This window comes from Lissotriton vulgaris, chromosome 1_1 (assembly GCF_964263255.1).
Source record: "Lissotriton vulgaris chromosome 1_1, aLisVul1.2, whole genome shotgun sequence".
NCBI classification, from domain to species: Eukaryota; Metazoa; Chordata; class Amphibia; order Caudata; family Salamandridae; genus Lissotriton; species Lissotriton vulgaris.
This window is the reverse complement of record NC_141685.1, coordinates 881716763-881731566: the sequence shown is the minus strand read 5'-3', so window position 1 is coordinate 881731566 and position 14804 is coordinate 881716763. Positions and strand designations below refer to the sequence as shown.

Sequence of the window (14804 nt, the reverse complement as noted above, 5' to 3'; positions counted from 1 at the left end):
AGTAACAAAGTTAGAATTAAGGGCGGAGGGGCTTAACTGCGAGAGTCGGACTAGAGCAGTTAACTGCAACTTTAGAACTGGAGAACCAGGTTTGAGTCCTGGTGTCGCTCAACATCCTGTGATTCTGGGCACATCACTTATTTGCCCCGTGTTTAACAAATACATGAATCCGAACTTGTGTAATGGGACTAGTGCTCATTTAAAGCGCTAAAATGCCTTTAGACCAAGATTACGCTATATAATCATGCAAAAGAGTTACCCCCTCGCCTCCGAACCGGCAATAAAATATTCTACCCGTCTGTTCCAAGCCCACCAGAAGCACGTCACACAAGACAAATACGCAATAAATAACCAGTCCCACGATACAAATGGAAGTTTACTGGGACCAGTTTAGTAGTGTTCCAAAAACCAGTGGATATTGAAATCAGATGAAACCGCATGAACTTATCCACTGAACCAGGCGGTGGTTCTTTAATGAGACTGGGTCTTGGCTACCATGATGTGTGACTCTCTACAGTTTGGGGTGCAGAGCATAACGTGGATTGAGGTTGTGAATATAGTAGTGTTAGGTTGTGGGCCCAAGAGTCCCCTATTGTGGCAGCTCGCTGCCATAAGACCCCAGAAGTTCAGCAGAGCCCACATGCCTTCTATTGCTTTATTTAGTATTTCAAGCTGGAGGACCTATAGACCCTACCACACCCTACCCACTTGTGACGAACATCTGTGAATTGGAGTAACTTAGTCCCCGTTGATTACATTTCCATCAGGGGTGGTTGGGAGTCTTTAGGTTTCGCCTATTACCATTCGCTTGCGAATGGAATGGCGAAAATTCATGGGCTCGATCGAATAGTCAAACCACTGCGGTTTCCACTGCGGTTTCATTACAGTGCATGTGAGGTCACGTGACCACAAAAGCGGGTCACGTGACCACACACGCACGAGCATCTCCCTAATCCGCCTGCCCCCACCAGGCTCTCCCGCCCCCATCCGGCTTCCCTCCGCGCATCTGCCTATCACACTTCTCCCCTCGCACGCATTCCCGCCCCCCCCACCAGGCTCTCCCGCCCCCATCCGGCCATTTGCTTTTTCGAGCCGAGCATGGCGGAATAGTCTTGCTTTCCCGGTTTTAGCTTCTATTTGTCGATTCCCATCACTTCTCCCCTCGCACGCATTCCCGCCCCCCCACCAGGCTCTCCCGCCCCCATCCGGCCATTTGCTTTTTCGAGCCGAGCATGGCGGAATAGTCTTGCTTTCCCGGTTTTAGCTTCTATTTTTCGATTCCCATCGTTTTCTCGTCATTCTATACCTTCCCGCCCCCCACCAGGCTCTCCCGTCCCCATCCGGCTTCCCTCCGCGCAGCCATCTGACTGCCACACTTCTCCCCTATTCCCATCGTTTTCTTGTTTCATGTGCCCCTCTCTCCCAATCTACTTTACATGTTGCTCTGTCGTCAGCGTCCTTCTCCCCCACCCGCTCTACACTGCTCTTTCACCCATTGCTTCTCCTACCTACCCACGCCCTCTGTTGCTTCACCTCACCCGCACCTCACTGCTCGTTTCACTTCCCCCCAGCACTCCATCTACTCTCTATTTGGCACTCCGTCCCCCCGGCTGGTTTACCATTAAGGAGAAAGCTTTTCCGCAACGGCGACAGCTTGTTAATAGTGCAGCACAAGACGAGTTCTCAACACAGGCCTACAGAACAGATCTCAGCACACTCCATGCACGTTCGTGAGGTGTTTTACACGAGGCATGCCGACATATTCTCCGTCCAGTGTTTCCAGCATTTCTTCATTACATTTGGAGATAACTGGCCAGCTACAGACTGGCGAGTGGCTAAGGGCCCATGCAGTCAGTGGGGACGGAACATGACGTTTTCAACTTAAATGTCACATCGCATAATGCATTACTGTTCCCACGTTGTAACTGGCAACATTCATTACAAAAGGAGTTCCATTCCACTGTGTTTTTGCTTGAGTCCTTCTCTCTTCTCTGAGGCGATGGCAATACCTCCTAAAGCGTGCACGCGGCCCATAGACTGATGTAACCCACACACCATGTCTGCCCAGTGCCATGCTGCAGACTCCCAGGTGGCGCGTTGGCTGTCCTGTGGACGAAGAGCTCAAGTTTCTGAGCCTCTGCTCCTACCCCCTACCATGACTGATGCCCGGCTTCCCCGGCGAATGTTTCTAACCACATTAGCCGGAATCTACCCGAGTGCTTTCAGGTCGCTCTATGTGCATGACCCTGGTGAGTAACTCTGTCTGTTCACTTCTCTTGTATGAAATGAATCGCTTTGCCTGTTTCGCTTGTCTCTACATCGTCGCTACTCCCTTTCTCAATCTCCAATCCCCACCCCACCCCCTTGTTTGGTTGATCGCCAATTCTGAAGCTTCATGGTGCTACTTTGATTCAGCCTTGGCAGGACGCGGAAGCAGTGGCAATGGTACAAGGGAGCTTTAGACACGGGACCCCAAAATATAAAACGGAGCCGAGGTCACAAAGAAACGCACTGATACCCCTCTGCACTTTTCCAGTTTGACCACATCTGTCCCCCATCTGCCCCCGCCGATTCACCTATCCAGTTTTACCACTAACTCCCCCTGCTGCCCCCTCCTTTCTCCCCTCCTCGCTTTGTCTGTCCCCACCCACCTATTCTCAAGAGGAGCCCCCATGCAGGAGGGGGAGGAGGGCTAGGGACACAGGAAGCGAAAAGCAGATGTAAAGTGCTTCCCTGCCCCCTTTTTTTGCAACCCGCCCGGCTGCTTCTTTTGAGGTCAGTGATGAAGTGTGGGGTGGGGTGGGGTGGGGGAAAATGGCTCTCACGCCCCTGCTAGTCTGCATTGTGTCAGCATTCAAACCTGTGACCTGCTGGTTACCCAAACAAATCTTAGCAGCCGCAGCATCCTTTCAGTGAGCAAAAACGCAAACATTGACACCTGTGATCTGCGGGCCATGCGCCATTCTCGCCTGCTGGTGCATTAGCCACCCGAGCTGGCTCTGGCTCAGTGCCTGTGATTTACAGGTTAAACAGGGACCCTTCCAGTGGACCGAATCCATGGAGCAATGGCCTTCAAAGCATATAGTATCCGGCTGAACATTTATTTATTCAGGAAACTATACGCCGCGAACAAGGCTTCCGAGTTGGTCAGAGCGCCTCATATTTTATGCATGTTAAAATACAGTATATACAGCATTCCAGGCCAATAAGAAAGTATGGGGACTTTGATCCTGAGCACACTGGGTGCAGCGTCCGTGAGAGTCGAGGAGAGGTCAGATTACTAAACAAGCATTGGAAATGCAATAGGTCTCGCACCATTAGAGTTAGTGCTTTTAGAATTGTTTATGGGTTTTTTTTGTAAATGTTTAGCATTTTTGTTTCCTGTAGCCAATGCTAAAGTATTACAAATAAAAAAAGCCATAAACATTTCTAAAAGCTCTAACTGAAATGGTCTGAGAACTATTGCACTGTGTGAGGGTGAGGGTGAGGGTGAGTGAGGGTGAGTGAGGGTGAGGGAGGGTGAGTGTGAGGGGGGGTTGAGGGTGAGTGAGGGTGAGTGAGGGTGGGTGAGGGGTTGAGGGTGAGGTGTTGAGGGTGAGTGAGGGTGAGTGAGGGTGAGTGAGGGTGAGTGAGGGTGAGTGAGGGTGAGTGAGGGTGAGTGAGGTGTTGAGGGTGAGTGAGGGTGAGGGTGAGTGAGGGGTTTTGGGTGAGTGAGGGTGAGGGGGAGTAGTTGAGGCTGAGTGAGAGTGAGGGTGAGTGAGGGGTTGAGGGTGAGGGGTTGAGGGTGAGTGAGTGAGGGTGAGGGGTTGAGGGTGAGTGAGGGTGAGTGAGGGTGAGGGGTTGAGGGTGAGTGAGGATGAGTGAGAGTGAGGGTGAGTGAGGGGTTGAGGGTGAGGGGTTGAGGGTGAGGGGTTGAGGGTGAGTGAGGGTGAGGGTCTGAGGTCGAGGGGGAGGGGTTGAGGGTGAGTGAGGGTGAGTGAGTGAGAGTGAGGGGCTGAGGGTGAGTGAGTGAGGGTGAGGGGTTGAGGGTGAGTGAGGGTGAGGGTGAGTGAGGTGTTGAGGGTGAGTGAGGGTGAGGGTGAGTGAGGGGTTTTGGGTGAGTGAGGGTGAGGGGGAGTAGTTGAGGCTGAGTGAGAGTGAGGGTGAGTGAGGGGTTGAGGGTGAGGGGTTGAGGGTGAGTGAGTGAGGGTGAGGGGTTGAGGGTGAGTGAGGGTGAGTGAGGGTGAGTGAGGGTGAGGGGTTGAGGGTGAGTGAGGATGAGTGAGAGTGAGGGTGAGTGAGGGGTTGAGGGTGAGGGGTTGAGGGTGAGTGAGGGGTTGAGGGTGAGTGAGGGTCTGAGGTCGAGGGGGAGGGGTTGAGGGTGAGTGAGTGAGAGTGAGGGGTTGAGGGTGAGTGAGTGAGGGTGAGGGGTTGAGGGTGAGTGAGGGTGAGGGTGAGTGAGGATGAGTGAGAGTGAGGGTGAGTGAGGGGTTGAGGGTGAGGGGTTGAGGGTGAGTGAGGGGGTGAGGGTCTGAGGTCGAGGGGGAGGGGTTGAGGGTGAGTGAGTGAGAGTGAGGGGTTGAGGGTGAGTGAGTGAGGGTGAGGGGTTGAGGGTGGGTGAGTGAGGGTGAGGGTTTGAGGGTGAGGGGTTGAGGGTGAGTGAGTGAGGGTGAGGGGTTGAGGGTGAGGGGTTGGCGATTCTAAGGTGGCCCCTTACTGCAAAACTGGTTGCGGAAATCCTGGTGCATGAGCTGGATTGCTGCTGGGGCGCATTGGTGCTGTTACAAGGGTGTAAGTGCAGCAAAATCACCCGATTGAGCGCTGGGCGCTGCGCATCTAAAATGACGGCAGCGCACTGAGGGGGAGACTTCCACCGGCTGCGGCAACGGGAGATGTGCACTCTGTTTGTGAGCAGCTGGGAGGCGATTCGGCGTGCAGACTCACAGCGGAAAACTGCGGAGGCGGCAGTCCTGGGGGAGAAGTCTGAAGGGCGAGATCGCCTTAACCTTCCTGTGGTGCACTACGCTCCCAAGATGGCAGTTATGGGATGCGGGCGGAGGCCTGATGCCGGCGAAGGTGAGAGGCAGACCGAGGCGGTGAGGCGAGGAGGTGCTGAATGCTGGAGTGGCCGCTGGGACACGCACCTTGCGCCCTGACCTACAGCATTGAGAGGTGAGGTGGCAGCGCTGTACCGATCCTGCTACGCAGCAACAATGGTGTGGAGGCACCGAGGACGGAGGCTGACTAGTGGCTGTGAGGCGTGAGACTGCTGACCGGCGCTGGGTGCTGGTTGAGGAAATCGCAGGCGGCGCAAGATTAACTGAGACACGCCGTCTGACTCTCTGAGGCTCCTTACTGCAGAGCAATACTTGTGGGAAAATAGAAGTGTTTCCCTTTCATAACGGACTTGCTGGGGCTGTATGGCAGAGGGGGAGAGACCACGAAGGCTATGGCGGAGGGAAGAGAGGGGAGGGGGGAGGAGAAATGCGGGGGAGGAGAAATGCGACACGGCGGGAAGGGGAGGGGGCGGAGCGGGTAAAATAAACAACCAAACAAGACGGAGGGAAGAGAGGGGAGGGGGGAGGAGAAATGCGACGCGGCGGGAAGGGGAGGGACATCCAAACAAGACGGAGGGAAGAGAGGGGAGGGGGGAGGAGAAATGCGACACGGCGGGAAGGGGAGGGGGCAGAGTGGCCCCCTTGGCAAGAGTGATGCGTAGATATGGGTTCATCCCCGTATCTTACGCGGATGACACACAGCTCCTCTTCCCTTTTGAAACTCTTACTACTGAAATAAAAAACTCCTTTTCGGCTGGCATGAAGGCCGTTGCACAGTGGATGTCCTCCAATTTTCTGCAGTGCAACGTCAGCAAAACAGAACTCATGCTATTTGGAGAGGCCAAGCTTTTATGGGCTCCAGACTGGTGGCCTTCTGACCTTGGTGTGGTCCCAGAACCTAAACAGGTCGTGAAAAACCTGGGGATCCGCCTCGATCAGGAGTTGTCATTAAAGCAACACACTAACACTGTTGCAGGCTCATGTTTTCATGTCATCAGCATGCTGCGAAAAATCTTCCCTCTGTTGCCTGACACGTTCAGGAAGACCTTAGTGCAAGCCCTGGTTCTAAGTCGTATTGACTACTGCAACGGCCTGCTCCTATCTGCCAACGAGGGAGTGTTGGCCAGACTTCAGGTAGTCCAGAATACAGCGGCGCGCCTAGTTTTGAATGCCCCTCCAAGAACTGCATCCAAACCTCTTCTACATAAACTCCACTGGCTCTCCATACGACAGCGAGTCAAATTTAAAATTTGCTGCATAATACATAAAAACATAAATGGACAAGGCCCCACCTACCTGCGACAGAAATTCACTCCCTACATCCCGTCCAGGCCACTTAGATCCAGCACAAGCCACCAACTAGTGGTTCCTCGTGTCAAAAAGACCAGACACGGTGGCAGAGCACTGTCCGTAGCTGGACCTAATCTATGGAATCGACTCCCCTTACATCTCAGGATCTGCCCATCTCACATACAGTTTAGAAAACTTCTCAAAACTATATTATTTAAAAATGAGATCTAATCCATAGTAGTGTTCTTCTCTGTTTTGTTCACTGGCGCAAAAGCGCAGAGATATTCCTGTTGGAATCGATTCCAGCGCTATATAAGCTTGTAAATAAATAAATAAATAAATAAAAACCAAGACGGACGTGCACACGCTTTTAAGCTCAATGCGCATGCGCATTGAGCTTAAAAGTCACGGGCACTGCAAGGAATCGCCACGATTCCTTGCATGTTGGACAAAGAGTGGATAAGTCCCAATACTCTCGCTTGCTCGATGCGCATGCGCATCGACAGGCGAGACCTAAAAAAGGCTACATTGTTGGACTTCCACAGAGAGTAACTGCATATACAATATAATGCAGCTAATCTTTAAAGTGCAGGAGACCCACGTCTTTCCTTTCAGCCTGAGGTAACACAAGGTCACCATTGACTCTGCCGGAACAGTTCTTTTTTGACAAGAAGTGAGGGTATTTTTTTCATAACATTAAAAATGACTGGAAACATAGTTCTTCATACATCCCGTTCAGTTCGACTTCTGACTATATATAAGGGGTGCACAAGCAGATAGCACCGCCTGTGAAAGCACAGAATGAGCGAGTGTTGTCGACTTCACCCAACGTGGGAGGTAAATACCAGTCACAGCATACAAATAGTAAAAGCTATATTTTTCTGGAAGTAGTGCCTTGGTTTAGATGTATTTGCGTACATAAGCACCGGTAAATCAATATTACAAATAGTAAATTGCATCGCCCTAAAATATTGTCATGGATTAGGCGTACTTGATTGCTGAAACAAAGATCAAATCCCGTTCTAATGCTTATGGCATATCAGGTTTCGAGGTATCTGTCTGACAAATTAAACAAGCACTGGCGTTGCCAATAGGTTTCGCATTGGAAAGTTGGAGCTATTGGCTTTGTAAAGGACATTGTATATTTATATATTGTTATTAACAATGCCAATAACGATATATAAATATAAAATGTCATTTACAAAACCAATAACTCCAACTTTCTAAATGCGAAACCTATTGGCAACGCCAGTGCTTGTTTTGCTTTTGCTTCCGACAAAGTACAATGGGGAGGAAAAAGCACTGGACCAAACACAATGGATTCTGCGGATCTGAATACAAACAATGTTTAAGGAAAGACAAAGTAGATTTATGAACGAAATGGATGCTTAATTGGACAATGAATAAACATGGCTTAGAGATTAATAATGAGTGTCCTTCTATGCACCAATGCTAGAGACATTAGAGAAAACATTTCTTTCCCAGGTCTGACATGCTAGGTGGGTTTCATTGTAGGACGTCCCGAAGAGGCAGGAAGGAGGATGGGAGGGGGCATCTCACACTGCACACATTCACATCTGATTTCACTCAATGCATAAACCTACAAATAGGTAGAAGACACTGTGCTGCATTTAGCAGTGGTTTTCAAGCTGAGAAGTGCTTCTTTGTTATTGGTAGAAGCTACATTCTATCTTTTAACTTAATGCACATCATAAAATGGACTTGTGTTTATGTTTCTGCCCCTCCCCCCTTCCCAGGGTGATTCTGAAGGTGCATTAGTAAACAAGCATTTGCAATGCAATAGGACTTGCATTTGCCTGAGTTTAAGCTATTTGTATAGTAAATGACAATGCCTTTTATTTAAGTATTGTTTTTTAAAACATAAATAAAAGGCATTGTCGTTTACAATGCCAATAGCTTAAACTCTCAAAATGCAAGATCTATTGCATTCCAAATGCTTGTTAATTATGCTTGTTCAGTTGTACATAATGTCGTCTTGGTTATATAGAAGATAACGAGAATGCTTATAACACTTTTTTATTATAACTTTTCAGCATGCTGCACAGCAGCCACACTGCTCTTCTACATAGCTTAAAGACATTGGCAAAGCCAATAGCTCTGGATAAACACTTATAAGGTCCCAAAGGCGAGACCTATTGGCCATGCCAATACTTATCCTTCTTGGCTGCTGTTGATATTAAAGCAAGAAAAGAAAGCAGAATACTCATCTCCATGTCTCTAATAAAAACTCACCTTTCTGACACCAAAGGTAGGAATATCTCAATTACAGGATAACAGGCCACGCACACAAGCATGAGGGGCCGAGGAAGGGTAGTCAGTTTTCATCATACCATTATGGACCCTATTTCGAGTACTGGGCGTTTGTGTGATAGCCTAGTGCATTCTGGGTGTTGTAGTCAATTGTTGCATCCATTGAACTAAGCATGCTAACAAACCTGAAATCACTGATTTATAGATGACACGTTCAGGTCCGGAGCAAGTGTCTTTAATTACCAAGATTAAGGTGGCCACCGTTGCTTGGCACAGGCCAGTGGGCCACATGCAACCCATGCATAGGACGATCTGACAGGCTTTACTCACTGGTGTTATGTAAGCGCTCTGATACCCAATTCGGTTCGGGTCAAGTTTGCGATATATAAAAGCATTTACAATGTAATAGGTCTCCCAATAGCGAGATTTTGAGCTATTGGCATTGTTAATGGCAATTCCTTTTATAATAATAAAAGGCATTGCGAGGGTGAGAGGGGCGAGGGGAGGGTGGTGAGAGGGGAGAGTGGTGAGAGGGGAGAGTGGTGAGAGGGGAGGGTGGTGAGAGGGGAGGGTGGTGAGAGGGGAGGATGGTGAGAGGGGAGGGTGGTGAGAGGGGAGGGTGGTGAGAGGGGAGGGTGGTGAGAGGGGAGGGTGGTGAGAGGGGAGGGTGGTGAGAGGGGAGAGTGGTGAGAGGGGAGAGTGGTGATAGTGTAGAGGGGAAAGAGTGTTGAGAGGGTAGAGTGTTACCGCATTTGTAATGCAACATGTTTAGTATTAACGTGACTTAGATGTATTGATATAACAAATAACAATTGTTTTTTCTAAAATAATATTTAATACTTAAATAAAAGTAATTTTAATTTATAATGGCAATATCTTAAACTTTACTAAAAAACTTTTGTGAATGTTATGTTCAGTGTATTGTGGTGATGTCCCTGAGTGGTGTGGTGGTGTCCCTGAGTGGTGTGGTGGTGTCCCCGAGTGATGAGTGGTGGTGTCCCCGAGTGATGAGTGGTGGTGTCCCCGAGTGATGAGTGGTGGTGTCCCCGAGTGATGAGTGGTGGTGTCACCGAGAGGTGTGGTGGTGTCACCGAGAGGTGTGGTGGTGTCCCCGAGTGGTGAGTGGTGGTGTCCCCGAGTGATGAGTGGTGGTGTCACCGAGAGGTGTGGTGGTGTCCCTGAGTGGTGTAGTGGTGTCCCTGAGTGATGCGGTGGTGTCCCTGAGTGATGCGGTGGTGTCCCCGAGTGATGAGTGGTGGTGTCCCCGAGTGATGAGTGGTGGTGTCCCCGAGTGATGAGTGGTGGTGTCCCTGAGTGATGTGGTGGTGTATTAGAGTGATGTGGTGGTGTATTAGAGTGATGTGGTGGTGTATTAGAGTGATGTGGTGGTGTATTAGAGTGATGTGGTGGTGTATTAGAGTGATGTGGTGGTGTCCCTGAATGATGCGGTGATGTTCCTTGATACGAGGGGGTGTCTGTAAGTAGTGTGCCGGTGTCCATGAGTGAGGTTAGAGTGTTCCTAAGTAATGTGGTGTTGGCCATGAGTGTTGCCCCAGAGTGATGTTTGTCTATAAAGTGATTTGTAAAACGTGAATGAGAATGTGAGCATGTTTACATAAAACAGTAGAAACGAGTTTGGGCGCGTAAATTTAAAATTTTAAAAAAAAGAATTGTAAGTAAATAATTGTAAAGCACATGCTAAAAGCTTAAATATCAACTTTTTCATAAATACCCAGTGGCTAATGCAGGTGCAGAGATGGTATTATTTACCTTTCACAGATTTCAAATGTGACATTTTGCATTTTTTCTATGGATGGGCTCGGTATTATTTCCCACAAAATAATAGTGTCTATTTTTAGAATGAGCATGTAGTGTGCTGAAATGCTCTTATTCCGTCTGGGAGTCGAAGCCCCCTTTCCCCGTGGCTGCAAACCTGAGCGCTTTTCAGAAGGTGCCCCATCCTCCATGGCGCCCGTCCCCCCTCCCGCAGATATGCAAGGCAGGGCTTCTTTTGTCTTGCAGGCGTACGAGGAAAGGGTGTGAATTGGCGATTGCCCAGGCAATTCTGCATGAAAACGGGCCTAGACCTTGACACTCCCAGCTCCAGCCGAGTCACTTCCAGCCCCTCGCCTAGGTGTCTCCAAGTGAACTGCAGTCTGCAGTTTCAATAAGCGCACTCACCCCAACAAAAGCGTAGCATACAGGGAATGCCGTGCATTGAACGATAAAGGTCATCAGAGCTGTATCCCTTCACCATCCTTTCCCTCATGTAAAAAGGCGCAACTTGCGTTGGAAGGACTCTTAAGGAGATGTCCTACGAAAGGAATTATATTGCAATTCAAAGACAAAACGTATTTCCTGAAAACTGTGACAGTGTAACATTATCTTAAATGCGTGTTCATACACAAATGCCGACTGTCACCATGCCAAAGTTTGTGTGATTTTGGAGCTTGACCTTTCCAAATGTTGCCATCTTTCGTAAACAAGCAACGGCGTTGCCAATAGGTTTCGCATTTGGAAAGTTGGAGCTATTGGTTTTGTAAATGACATTTTATATTTATATATTGTTATTGACAATGCCAATAACGATATATAAATATAAAATGTAATTTACAAAACCAATAGCTCCAACTTTCCAAATGCGAAACCTATTGGCAACGCCAGTGCTTGTTAATGCTTGTTTCAGTTGTTTCAGCTCTCTCCAAGAGTGCATGTTGTCTCCTTTCCTCCGCCTAGCGCTATGTTCCTTTCTCCCATATATGCCTTTACCGAGGGCAATGTACGCACGAAGGTCTGTAAATGTACAAAAATGAAACACTATCAGTTTTGAAAATTTCTCCCCTACTGTGATTCGTGTGCCAAGGATGTCTCAGTGTTACATAAACAGCCCCTCTCTGCGAACCCTTCACAGACTGCGGTGCCCCCTGGGCCCACCTCCATGTAATGAAGAAATACCCTCCTTCAAATGAGCCAGGGTTAGGCTGTAAGCCGGTCACTTTAGGCTGCAGAAGTGGCACTACCAGAAGCCCCCCGCCACACACGAGAGCACCCTGGTATTCTCACAGCGGGATGTTATTTGTCACAGAGAACATGGCACCATGCTGGCGCAGCTCGGATAACAATCCGCAGTGACAGCACTAAAAGCGTTGTGTGTGTTTGTGCTGGGAGGCGGCGGGAGGAGTGTTTCACCAGTGGATGGCTGGGGAAGCTTTAGTAAGCACAGTAAATGGGAGGCATCTCGCAGAGAGCGCACACCAGCCATCTCAAAATGAAGACACGACCAGGAGGAAGCAGCTATAATGAAACTTTAAACTGGCAGCAGCAAATGCGTCTCAAAGCACACAAAACACGCTGCATTCTAAACAAATAATTTTAAAAAACATATTGCCAACCGATGAAATAAAGGAAGCAAAAAAAAAAAAAAAAAAAGATGAAGCACTGTGTCCGGAGGAGTGTTTCACCAGTGGACGGCTGGGAAAGCTTCAGTAAGCGCGAAAGTGAAAGCATTTTGCTCGCGCTTGGAGATGAATGCCAAAGAAAAACAAGCCGAGCCAGAGAAATGAAAGGAGCCTCAGCCATTGTTAAAGATAAACGCGTGGCAGGCGATTTAGGAAGATGCGCGGAGGGAAGCCGGATGGGGGCGGGAGAGCCTGGTGGGGGGGGCGGGAATGCGAGCGAGGAGAAGTGTGGCAGGCGGATAAGGGAGATGTGCGTGCTTGTGTGGTCACGTGACCCGCTTTTGTGGTCACGTGACTCACATGCACTGTGGAAAAACCGCAGTGGTTTGACGAGTCGATGGAGCACTTGAATTCTCGCCTATTACATTTGCAAGCGAATGATAATAGGCGAAACCTAAAAACTCTTTTAAAAGAGCACTCCGCAAGCAGCATTTCTTTTAGTAAAGACTTTCAGTGAGCTGGTCTTTGCATAGGAGCCAAAAGGAGCAGGGGAGTGAGCGAGTGGGAGGGAAGCCTGCTGGGGAGGTGATCCCCAGCCCCTGCGGGTGTGATGGCAGCACTCGGATTTTGTAGTGCGTTTAATTGTACACTTCTCCTCAGTGGCATAATGAAACTTGAGGGAAGAGCCTGCAAGGTACATGAAGGGGGACCCTCACAAGAGTTCTCAGTCAAGGGGCCAGTGCACAGTGCCGGAGGGGGGCTCTCCCGCACTGCGGGGACCGATGTCACGGCACTGCCCCTCCTGCGATTACCCGGGGGGGGGGGGGGGGGGACGGGTCCATGGAGTCTCCGGGGACTTTCACACGCCTCTGCATCTCCCCAGGCCCCTCCTTACCTCACCATCCCCAATTTACATTGTGATGTTAAACCCGGCGATAGAAACCACCATTTACGATCCCGAAACTTCTTAAACTCACAGCTGGGCGTCCCCATTGGTGTCCTCTTACAGCTCAAGGAGGAGGGCTTCAGTGAGTTGCTGTTGCTCCCACTGTCGCTGCTCTCCAGCTTCCTCCCGTGTCTGCCAGTTTCACCATATGCAGGTCTCTTTAGGTCCTTGCATTATTTATTTATTTATTTGCAGTTTTATTTTGAGCGAACTCGACCCGATTTGCTCAGATAAGAAAGCCGGGACTAGAACCTGCGACCACAGTTCCAAGGTAGACAGCGCTGGCCGTGACGCCACATCCTCCCACCCATGGCCTCTCTGGAGCAGCTATGGCGTCACTATATACGTGTGACACCTTGAACTCGTTCTCATTTTTAAGCGACTGCGCTTTGCCTCCTGGGATATTTCAGTCATGACTAGAAGTTACAACGCTAGTAGATACAAAACTTTGAAACGGGAATTCCTGGGGGGTGGGGGAGTATCTCTCCCGAAACTACGGAAATCCCACCCCCAATCCCTTTGTTGATACTGTGACAGAAGCCTGGTTCCATAGTTTCTTAAATCTGCAGCTCTTTCCTATTTTGCACATTATATATATATATATATATATATATATATATACATATACACACACACACATTGCAGTTTCTGCACAGCGTTCCTTTGCCCTGGTGTTCGCTGTAAAAAAAAAAAAAAAATTAAATTAACAGACCCCGTATAATGTAATCTGGTTATCGTGTAAAGCACTCCAATGCATTTAGGACATATTCACGCTATATAAAACTGACAAAGGCGAACGGCAAACCTACAAGTCCCAGAATGCAAAGTGCTGTTGGCATAAAAGGCCGGACAAGTTTAAAGTGCCACCACATATGACATGGGATTACTGAGGGGATGTATCTATTGTGGGCCTTAACAATGTAGAAATGTAGTCTATAATTTGTCAATATTTTGTAACACCCCCCCGCCCCCTCGGTCAGTGCCACCTACTGCTCCAGTGCCTGCCCCTTTTCTTCACCACCTCTGATGGGCTCTTGCAGTCAGATGAAAAGGTTCAAAAATCCCACCACAAATTAACAGAAAAACAAAGTTGCTTTTCAAACAGGAGGACGAGTCCAAGTTAATGAGTTTCCTCCCAGGAACGCCGGCCTGAGCCTGGGGAGTGGAGGGGAAGGGACTCTCCCTCCCTGATTGATGCTGTTTACCTGCTGGGGTGGGGGAGGAGAGCGCGTCAGGTCCTAGGGTGCGAAAACAAGGGGGGGGGAGGCCATGGGGTTTCCCCAGGACACAATGGGGCTCAAGGGGGTTGTGGGGGAGAGGGAGGGGCTCTGGGAAGATACTTCAGGGCCCGGGAGCTGTAGAGAGCAAAGTCCAGCACAGGAGAGCTGTAGCAGTGACACTCACAGTTAGTCTTCGGGGCGCTAGATTCAAGAGGGCTCCTCTCTGCCCCCGCAATCCGACCCCTTCTTCAAGCGCCAGGAGCTACCAGGGCTGATCTCCGAATGGGGCCCGTCGCCAAACCAGAGGTAAGCGGTTTAACTCGTGAGACAGTCATATTTTGCGCGAACATACAATCTCTCTAGACGACCCACCTGCATCTTTTGGCACTTTTCCTCCAACCCCCAAATCTGTCGTCCAATGTGTCAGTGTTTTGGGGAGTAAAACGATAAAGAAACTTATTTTCCAACTAGCAACTAAGAGTCCTAATTTAAGTGGTTGCCAAGTAGCTCAATGTGCGTTATCCTCAAGGCGCACGTTTAAAAAAAAAAAATCCCGTAACGCTTTAGATGCTGGAAGCTTTCAAGGCCCTAAATACAATGGAACTACATGTCCCAGAATGCAAAGTGCGGGGAACTCGAGCCA

The 14804-nt window shown here is 49.3% G+C and overlaps 1 protein-coding gene across 1 annotated transcript in view; it reads left to right on the top strand.

The window, feature by feature from the left end:
* The first annotated feature begins 14301 nt into the window (after window positions 1-14301).
* LOC147748087 (rab11 family-interacting protein 4A-like) overlaps window positions 14302-14804 on the top strand; it is a 46042-nt gene continuing 45539 nt past the window's right edge. The window contains exon 1 of the mRNA XM_086958531.1: window positions 14302-14467. Within this exon, the coding sequence (XP_086814657.1) occupies window positions 14444-14467 (24 nt within the window). The 5' untranslated portion in view covers window positions 14302-14443. The remainder of the gene's footprint in view (window positions 14468-14804) is intronic.